Below are 11,393 nucleotides of genomic sequence, written 5' to 3' on the forward strand. Positions count from 1 at the left end.
GCTGGGAACCTCTAACCCTGGTAATATGACTGGTAAATAGAATGAATAGAACAGGCTGGGAACCTCTAACCCTGGTAATATGACTGGTAAATAGAATGAATAGAACAGGCTGGGGACCTCTAACCCTGGTAATATGACTGGTAAATAGAACAGGCTGGGAACCTCTAACCCTGGTAATATGACTGGTAAATAGAATGAATAGAACAGGCTGGGAACCTCTAACCCTGGTAATATGACTGGTAAATAGAATGAATAGAACAGGCTGGGAACCTCTAACCCTGGTAATATGACTGGTAAATAGAATGAATAGAACAGGCTGGGAACCTCTAACCCTGGTAATATGACTGGTAAATAGAACAGGCTGGGAACCTCTAACCCTGGTAATATGACTGGTAAATAGAACAGGCTGGGAACCTCTAACCCTGGTAATATGACTGGTAAATAGAACAGACTGGGAACCTCTAACCCTGGTAATATGACTGGTAAATAGAATGAATAGAACAGGCTGGGAACCTGTAACCCTGGTAATATGACTGGTAAATAGAATGAATAGAACAGGCTGGGAACCTCTAACCCTGGTAATATGACTGGTAAATAGAATGAATAGAACAGGCTGGGAACCTCTAACCCTGGTAATATGACTGGTAAATAGAATGAATAGAACAGGCTGGGAACCTCTAACCCTGGTAATATGACTGGTAAATAGAATGAATAGAACAGGCTGGGAACCTCTAACCCTGGTAATATGACTGGTAAATAGACCAGGCTGTGAACCTCTAACCCTGGTAATATGACTGGTAAATAGAACAGGCTGGGATCCTCTAACCCTGGTAATATGACTGGTAAATAGAATGAATAGAACAGGCTGGGATCCTCTAACCCTGGTAATATGACTGGTAAATAGAATGAATAGAACAGGCTGGGATCCTCTAACCCTGGTAATATGACTGGTAAATAGAATGAATAGAACAGGCTGGGAACCTCTAACCCTGGTAATATGACTGGTAAATAGAACAGGCTGGGAACCTCTAACCCTGGTAATATGACTGGTAAATAGAATGAATAGAACAGGCTGGGAACCTCTAACCCTGGTAATATGACTGGTAAATAGAACAGGCTGGGAACCTCTAACCCTGGTAATATGACTGGTAAATAGAATGAATAGAATAGGCTGGGAACCTCTAACCCTGGTAATATGACTGGTAAATAGAATGAATAGAACAGGCTGGGAACCTCTAACCCTGGTAATATGACTGGTAAATAGAACAGGCTGAGATCCTCTAACCCTGGTAATATGACTGGTAAATAGAACAGGCTGGGAACCTCTAACCCTGGTAATATGACTGGTAAATAGAATGAATAGAACAGGCTGGGAACCTCTAACCCTGGTAATATGACTGGTAAATAGAATGAATAGAACAGGCTGGGAACCTCTAACCCTGGTAATATGACTGGTAAATAGAATGAATAGAACAGGCTGGGAACCTCTAACCCTGGTAATATGACTGGTAAATAGAATGAATAGAACAGGCTGGGAACCTCTAACCCTGGTAATATGACTGGTAAATAGAATGAATAGAACAGACTGGGAACCTCTAACCCTGGTAATATGACTGGTAAATAGAATGAATAGAACAGACTGGGAACCTCTAACCCTGGTAATATGACTGGTAAATAGAATGAATAGAACAGGCTGGGAACCACTAACCCTGGTAATATGACTGGTAAATAGAACAGACTGGGAACCACTAACCCTGGTAATATGACTGATAAATAGAACAGACTGGGAACCTCTAACCCTGGTAATATGACTGGTAAATAGAACAGGCTGGGAACCTCTAACCCTGGTAATATGACTGGTAAATAGAATGAATAGAACAGGCTGGGAACCTCTAACCCTGGTAATATGACTGGTAAATAGAACAGGCTGGGAACCTCTAACCCTGGTAATATGACTGGTAAATAGAACAGACTGGGAACCTCTAACCCTGGTAATATGACTGGTAAATAGAACAGGCTGGGAACCTCTAACCCTGGTAATATGACTGGTAAATAGAACAGGCTGGGAACCTCTAACCCTGGTAATATGACTGGTAAATAGAATGAATAGAATAGGCTGGGAACCTCTAACCCTGACAACTTGACTGGTAAACTCACAATGTCTGCCTGGTATTGTGATGCAATAAATTGTAGAATGTTCATTCAAATTATGCTAACTGATGTGCTCATGCAATAGAAGGTATTTTTGTAATGTCAGTTGAGTTGAATCAACAAATCACATCACATATTTTACTTCCTGCTTTGCTCCTATGGGTACACACACAATAGCTGCCAGTCCAGCCATTATGACATCATTGACTTGAATGGGGACGCCCCTTCTGTCCATTCTATTTCCATGGCAGCACATGCAGTCAGGAGAGGAGGAGAGGAGAACATGTTTTTCTACAAGCAGTCATCAAGGAAAAGGGTTGCTACTTGGAAGAATCTCAAATTTCTAATATATTTGTATTTCTTTTACACTATTTTGGTTACTACATTATTCCATATGTGTTATTTCATAGTTTTGATGTCTTCACTATGATTCTACAATGTAGAAAGTAGTACAAAGAAAAGAAAGACCCTGGAATGAGTAGGTGTGCCCAAACTATTGACTGGTACTGTATATATTTATTTTTGCTATTCCTTTTTGTTTTACTGTGACTGCAGTCATTTGGCTGGTCAGTTACCGTCGTCCACAATTCCATAACTGTCACAGCCATTACTACTGTCTCCTATACATGAAGTATGACAAATTATAACAAAACTATGACAAATTCTCACCACCCTCCTTTTTTTCACAAGCCAAGTGTGTACAGATTAAAGAAAAATGGCAATGTCCAAGACTAACTATACCCACATAAAAATGGTTATGATAAATCTAAACTTATCCTCTACAGGATCGGTGTCCCCCCCTCGGGACGGTTGAGCTAACATAGGCTAATGCGATTAGCATGAGGTTGTAAGTAACCCAAAAAAATTCCAGGACATAGACATATCTAATATTGGCAGAAAGCTTAAATTATTGTTAATCTAACTGAACTGTCGAATGTACAGTAGCTGTTACAGTGAAATAATACCATGATATTGTTTGAGGAGAGTGCACAGTTATTAACTTGAACATGTATTAATAAACCAATTAGGCACCTTTGGGCAGTCTTGATACAACATTTTGAACAGAAATGCAATGGTTCATTGGTTCAGTCAATCAGTCCAGTCCACATACACTGCTGACATCTAGTGGCCAAAATCTAAATTGCGCCTGGGCTGGAATAATACATTATGTCCTTTCTCTTGCATTTCAAAGATGATGGTACAAAAAAATACAAAAAAAAAACATGTTTTTTTTCTTTGTATTATATTTTAATTGATCTAATGTGTTAAATTCTCCTACATTAATTGAACATTTCCACAAACTTCAAAGTGTTTCTTTTCAAATGGTATCAAAAATATGCATCTCCTTGCTTCAGGTCCTGAGCTACAGGCAGTTAGATTTGGGTATGTCATTTTAGGTGAAAATTGAAAAGAATGGTCCGATGCTTGAAAAGCCTGGGGCTGGGTAATATTTGCCATACCAATAAGCAGTTATGCCCTTTATATTGAAATGGAAAGTGATAAGAGTCTAAGGGTTGTCATGAGCCAGACGCTGAAGGAAGATTAATATCCCAGACCAGAGGGAAAATGATGTGTGTCCCAAATGGGACCCTTTTCCCTATGTAGTGCACTACTTTTGACCAGACTCCACCATGGGCAGTGGTCAAAACTAGTGCACCAAAATAATGTGTAGGGTGCAATTGGGGAAATAAGAATTTGTGAGAATAGAGAAGAACTCATTTGCAACTTTAAGATAAACTACAAGCCAGGCAGAGGCAGGTTCTCCATCAATATGTGTGTGTGTGTGTGCACATCCATGTGTGTGTGTGTGTGTGTGTGTGTGTGTGTGTGTGTGTGTGTGTGTGTGTGTACGTGTACATCCATGTATGTGTGTGTGTGTGTGTGCACATCCATGTATGTGTGTGTGTGTGTGTGTGTGTGTGTGTGTGTGTGTGTGTGTGTATGTGTACATCCATGTATGTGTGTGTGTGTGTGTGTGTGTGTGTGTGTGTGTGTGTGTACATCCGTGTGTGTGTGTACATCCATGTATGTGTGTGTGTGTGTGTGTGTGTGTGTGTGTGTGTGTGTGTGTGTGTGTGTGTGTGTGTGTGTGTGTGTGTACATCCATGTATGTGTGTGTGTGTGTGTGTGTGTGTGTGTGTGTGTGTGTGTGTGTGTGTGTGTGTGTGTGTGTGTACATCCGTGTGTGTGTGTGTGCACATCCATGAATGTGTGTGTGTGTGTGTGTGTGTACATCCATGTGTGTGTGTCTGAATGTATGATTGATTGAGCAAAGTCTTGTTGAACCTCTTCATCAACCAATACCTTTCATTATCTAGACGTCCTGTTGAACCTCTTCATCAACCAATACCTTTCATTATCTAGACGTCCTGTTGAACCTCTTCATCAACCAATACCTTTCATTATCTAGACGTCCTGTTGAACCTCTTCATCAACCAATACCTTTCATTATCTAGACGTCCTGTTGAACCTCTTCATCAACCAATACCTTTCATTATCTAGACGTCCTGTTGAACCTCTTCATCAACCAATACCTTTCATTATCTAGATGTCTTGTTGAACCTCTTCATCAACCAATACCTTTCATTATCTAGACGTCCTGTTGAACCTCTTCATCAACCAATACCTTTCATTATCTAGATGTCCTTGTCTCTCAGGTGTCTGTCTCCTCTCACCTAAACCAGTGTGTGTGTGTGTGGCGGTGTTTGCGTGTGTATGTGTGTCTGTGTCTGTGTTTGCGTGTGTGTGTGTGTGTGTGTGTGTGTGTGTGTGTGTGTGTGTGTGTGTGTGTGTGGCGGTGTTTGCGTATGTATGTGTGTCTGTGTTTGCGTGTGTGTGTGTGTGTGTGTGTGTGTGTGTGTGTGTGTGTGTGGCGGTGTTTGCGTATGTATGTGTGTCTGTGTTTGCGTGTGTGTGTGTGTGTGTGTGTGTGTGTGTGTGTGCGTGTGTGTGTGTGTGTGTGTGTGTGTGTGTGTGTGTGTGGCGGTGTTTGCGTGTGTGTGTGTGTGTGTGTGTGTGTGTGTGTGTGTGTGTGTGTGTGTGTGTGTGTGTGTGTGTGTCTGTGGGTGTAAAGTAGGACAGGAGCAGAACCCAGAAGCCCTTTTAGAATCTCTCTCAGTTCCGGACCTTGATTCTATATTCTGTTTGGCCTCATCCTGCTCCAAACCATCTCTCCCCCAGAGAGCCAAGCTCAACGTGGGATTTAAATAAGAACTTCAAACAACTCAGTCAGATGCCCCCCCCCCCCCCCCCCCCCTTCCCTTGATCAGTTGTGTGCTTCCCTCTAGTGGCTGATGTTGGAAGTACTTCCCACCAATCAGGTTTGAATTGTTTTCATGGAGGTCTACCAGTCCAATAAATACTATAACCCTAACCACACAGTTTAAACTACAACATAAATACTATAACCCTAACCACACAGTTTAAACTACAACATAAATACTATAACCCTAACCATGAATAACACAGTTTAAACTACAACATAAATACTAACCCTAACCATGACTAACACAGTTTAAACCCCAACATAAATACTATAACTCTAACCATGAATAACACAGTTTAAACTACAACATAAATACTAACCCTAACCATGAATAACACAGTTTAAACCCCAACATAAATACTATAACCCTAACCATGAATAACACAGTTTAAACTACAACATAAATACTATAACTCTAACCATGAATAACACAGTTTAAACTACAACATAAATACTAACCCTAACCATGACTAACACAGTTTAAACCCCAACAGTAAAGCAAATGTCCCTCTCTCATAGACTCCACCTACTTGTTCTGAGGCTCCTCTGGATTGGCTGGCTGTTGGCGATAGGTCCGCCCTTGGCTCCTCCCCCACTGACAGTGCGGATGGTGAAGTTGTACAGTCGTCCCGGGAACATCCCACCCAGGACGCGGCTGGTTGGCTGAGCCGCTGTGATTGACAGGGAATCTCTGGGAGTCCATTGGAGGTCGAAGGTGTCGTAGTCACCAGAGGCGGGACCTTCCCAGGTCAGTTCTACAGAGCTGTTATCACTGATGTCTCTGAAGGATACCATGGAGGGAGGCTCTGGGGCTGAGGGGGAAAACACAGACAGAAACAGGCTTTACTACAAGTAACACAAAACACAGACAGAAACAGGCTTTACTACAAGTAACACAAAACACAGACAGAAACAGACTTTACTACAAGTAACACAAAACACAGACAGAAACAGACTTTACTACAAGTAACACAAAACACAGACAGAAACAGACTTTACTACAAGTAACACAAAACACAGACAGAAACAGACTTTACTACAAGTAACACAAAACACAGACAGAAACAGGCTTTACTACAAGTAACACAAAACACAGACAGAAACAGGCTTTACTACAAGTAACACAAAACACAGACAGAAACAGACTTTACTACAAGTAACACAAAACACAGACAGAAACAGACTTTACTACAAGTAACACAAAACACAGACAGAAACAGACTTTACTACAAGTAACACAAAACACAGACAGAAACAGACTTTACTACAAGTAACACAAAACACAGACAGAAACAGACTTTACTACAAGTAACACAAAACACAGACAGAAACAGGCTTTACTACAAGTAACACAAAACACAGACAGAAACAGGCTTTACTACAAGTAACACAAAACACAGATAGAAACAGGCTTTACTACAAGTAACACAGGCTTTACTACAAGTCTGTGTTTTGTGTTACACAGACAGAAACAGGCTTTACTACAAGTAACACAAACCACAGACAGAAACAGGCTTTACTACAAGTAACACAAAACACAGACAGAAACAGACTTTACTACAAGTAACACAAAACACAGAGAGAAACAGGCTTTACTACAAGTAACACAAAACACAGGCAGAAACAGGCTTTACTACAAGTAACACAAAACACAGACAGAAACAGGCTTTACTACAAGTAACACAAAACACAGACAGAAACAGGCTTTACTACAAGTAACACAAAACACAGATAGAAACAGGCTTTACTACAAGTAACACAGGCTTTACTACAAGTCTGTGTTTTGTGTTACACAGACAGAAACAGGCTTTACTACAAGTAACACAAACCACAGACAGAAACAGGCTTTACTACAAGTAACACAAAACACAGACAGAAACAGACTTTACTACAAGTAACACAAAACACAGAGAGAAACAGGCTTTACTACAAGTAACACAAAACACAGGCAGAAACAGGCTTTACTACAAGTAACACAAAACACAGACAGAAACAGACTTTACTACAAGTAACACAAAACACAGAGAGAAACAGGCTTTACTACAAGTAACAATATTTTGAATAAGTTGAACTTATTCTGTGTGTTAAGTTTTTCTGTCATTTGAACTCTGGATACATGTGTTATATCTAGCCTAGCTGTAGAAGAACGCACGTCTGCACGGTTTCACATTGTACATCACTCTGTCGTTTAATGACATGTGCCACTCATCCTGACAACCCATTCATCCGTAAAGCAGCACACTGTCGTAAACCATAACAACGTATAGTATGACGTACAGCACGTCGTACCATACATAACAACATGGACCCAGAGTGTAGAGTATTTTCTAACTAAGGTAGTACTAGTCAATAGAGTTGTTAAACCTGTCTGGGCTAGGGGGCAGTATTTTCACGGCCGGATGAAAAACGTACCCAATTTGAACAGGTTACTACTCTGGTCCAGAAACTAGAATATGCATGTTATTAGTAGATTTGGATATGAAACACTCTGAAGTTTCTAAAACTGTTTGAATGGTGTCTGTAAGTACAACAGAACTCCTATGGCAGGCAAAAACCTGAGGAAAAATACAAGCAGGAAATGAAAATCTTGTGGCTGTACTATTTTCAAGTCATTGCCAATGGAACACACAGTGACTAAGGATTCCACTAGATGCCAACAGTCTTTAGAAAGTTGTTTGAGGCGTCTACGATGAACAGAGCCCGAATGAGAAGGCAGGGAAGTTGGTCAACCAGGGAAGGACATCACTTCATTGGTGCGCATTCATGAGGGAGGATCCTCTGTTCCAAAACGTTTTTCAAGACACAGGAACCGTCCGGTTGAAATATTACTGAATCTTCACGTTCTAAAGGCCCTAAAGATTGATGCTATACAACGTTTGACATGTTTGAACGAACGTAAATAGATTTTTTTAAACTTTTCGTCGTGACATTGTCCACGCGCTTCCTACATTCGGAGTAGCTGAACTGAATGCGCAAACAACAAGGAGTTATTTGGACATAAATTATGAACTTTATCGAACAAAACAACATTTGTTGTGGACCTGGGATTCCTGGAAGTGCCTTCTGATGAAGATTATTAAAGGTAAGTAAATATTTCTAATGCTATTTATGCATTAGATGACTCCAAAATGGCGGCTATCTGTATTGCGTAGTGTATTTTTCTGAGCACAGTACTCAGATTATTGCAAAGTGTGCTTTCCCAGTAAAGTTATTTTGAAATCTGTCAATGCGGTTGCATTCTGGAGATGTTAATCTATAATTCTTTGAATAACAGTTTAATATTTTATCAACGTTTATGACGAGTATTTTGTAAATTGTAGTGCTGATTCACCGGGAGTTTTGGGGGAAATTATTTTTCTGAACGTCACGCGCCGATGTAAAATGCTGTTTTTAGATATATATATGACCTTGATAGAACAAAAAATGCATGTATTGTCTAACATAATGTCCTAGGAGTGTCATCTGATGAAGATTGTCAAAGGTTAGTGCATAATTTTAGCTGGTTTTCTGCTTTTGGTGACGCCTGTCCTTGCATTGAAAATGGCTGTGTGTAATTTTTTGTCTATGTACTCTCCTAACATAATCTAACTTTATGCTTTTGCCGTAAAGCCTTTTTGAAATCAGACAACGTGGTTGGATTAAGGAGATGTTTATCTTTCAAATGGTGTAAAATAGTTGATTGTTTGAGAAATTGAAATGATTAGATTTTTGCTATCTTGTCAAGCAATCCCGTTACCGGGATGAGAACGGGAAGGGGGTCCCCTAGAGGTTAAAGTAGAATGGACATTATATAACAACTATCATCCCTGGCATCATTGGATCATTATACATTAACCTGTTGGGTCTAGGGGGCAGCATTTGCACGTCTGGATAAAAAAAATGTACCCGATTTAATCTGGTTACTAATCCTACCCAGTAACTAGAATATGCATATACTTATTATATATGGATAGAAAACACTCTAAAGTTTCCAAAACTGTTTGAATGGTGTCTGTGAGTATAACAGAACTCATTTGGCAGGCAAAACCCTGAGACATTTTCTGACAGGAAGTGGATACCTGATGTGTTGTATTGACTTTAAACCTATCCCATTGAAAAACACAGGGGTTTAGGAATATTTTGGCACTTCCTATTGCTTCCACTAGATGTCACCAGCCTTTACAAAGTGTTTTGAGTCTTCTGGAGGGAGATCTGACCGAACAAGAGCCATGGAACGGTGATGTCCCATTAGACACCTGGCGCGCTACTTCATGTTGGGTACCCTCGTTCCAATACGTTATAAAAGACTATGCATTCGTCCACCTTGAATATTATTCATGTTCTGGTTAAAAAAGGCCCTAATGATTTATGCTATACAACGTTTGACATGTTTGAACGAACGGAAATATATTTTTTCCCCTCGTTCATGACGAGAAGTCCGGCTGGCTTACATCATGTGCTAACGAGACGGAGATTTTTGGACATAAATGATGAGCTTTTTTGAACAAAACTACATTCGTTATGGACCTGTGATACCTGGAAGTGACATCTGATGAAGAGAATCAAAGGTAATGGATTATTTACATAGTATTTTCGATTTTAGATCTCCCCAACATGACGTCTAGTCTGTATCGCAACGCGTATTTTTCTGGGCACAGTGCTCAGATTATTGCAAAGTGTGATTTCCCAGTAAGGTTATTTTTAAATCTGGCAAGTTGATTGCGTTCAAAAGATGTAAATCTATAATTCTTTAAATGACAATATAATATTTTACCAATGTTTTCTAATTTTAATTATTTAATTTGTGACGCTGACTTGACTGCCGGTTATTGGAGGGAAACGATTTCCTCAACATCAATGCCATAGTAAAATGCTGTTTTTGGATATAAATATCAACTTGATAGAACTAAAAATGCATGCATTGTCTAACATAATGTCCTAGGAGTGTCATCTGATGGAGATTGTAAAAGGTTAGTGTATCATTTTAGCTGGTTTTATGGTTTTGGTGACCCTGTCTTTGACTTGACAAAACATTACACACAACTCTTGTAAATGTACTGTCCTAACATACTCTAAATTTATGCTTTCGCCGTAAAACCTTTTTGAAATCGTAAAACGTGGTTAGATTAAGGAGATGTTTATCTTTCAAATGGTGTAACATAGTTGTATTTTTGAAAAATTTGAATTTTGACATTTATTTGGATTCAAATTTGCCGCTCTTGAAATGCACCTGCTGTTGATGGAGTGCACCACGGGTGGCACGCTAGCGTCCCACCTAGCCCCAAGAGGTTAATATGAGTTTCAGATAGAGAGAGAGAGGGCTGTGTACTGACCCGTCCTTCCCTTTGCAGACGCAGCATTAGTCAGCTCTCCACTGTGTGTGACCACCTCAGCTCGGTACAGACGGCCAGGTACCAGTCCCTGGAACAGGTGTTCTCTCTGCTCCATGCCCAGCTCCTGGGCTGCCAGGGTGGTGGTTGAGCCCTCCAGGCCACCGTACAGGACCACTTGGTACCCACTCCACTCCCCTGCCCCAGGCAGCCAGCTGATGGAGAGACGGTCAGTACGCTTACCACCCTGGACGTGGAGAGAGCGCACTGGGGCTGGGACTGGGGGGAAAGAAGAGGGTAGAGAGGGTTATTTGGGGGTGAGGGATGGAAGAGAGAAGAATGGGGGTTTGGGGGGATGGTTAAGGGGATGGGGAGAAGAGAGAGAACAGGGGTCTGGGGAAGAAGAGAGACAACAGGGGTTTGGGGGAGAAGAGAGAGAACAGGGGTTTGGGGTAGAAGAGAGAGAACAGGGGTTTGGGGTAGAAGAGAGAGAACAGGGGTTTGGGGGAGAAGAGAGAGAACAGGGGTTTGGGGGAGAAGAGAGAGAACAGGGGTTTGGGGGAGAAGAGAGAGAACAGGGGTTTGGGGGGATGGTTAAGGGGATGGGGAGAAGAGAGAGAACAGGGGTTTGGGGGAGAAGAGAGAGAACAGGGGTTTGGGGTAGAAGA

The 11,393-nt window shown here is 41.0% G+C and overlaps 1 protein-coding gene across 1 annotated transcript in view; it reads right to left on the reverse strand.

The window, feature by feature from the left end:
• The window catches only part of LOC106596602 (receptor-type tyrosine-protein phosphatase beta), a 102,955-nt gene that overhangs the window by 60,374 nt on the left and 31,188 nt on the right, over window positions 1–11,393 (reverse strand). The window contains 2 exon segments of the mRNA XM_082964236.1: window positions 5,947–6,228; window positions 10,729–11,004. Of these exon segments, the coding sequence (XP_082820362.1) occupies window positions 5,947–6,228; window positions 10,729–11,004 (558 nt within the window).

This window comes from Salmo salar, chromosome 17 (assembly GCF_965601325.2).
Source record: "Salmo salar chromosome 17, fSalSal1, whole genome shotgun sequence".
NCBI lineage: Eukaryota > Metazoa > Chordata > Actinopteri > Salmoniformes > Salmonidae > Salmo > Salmo salar.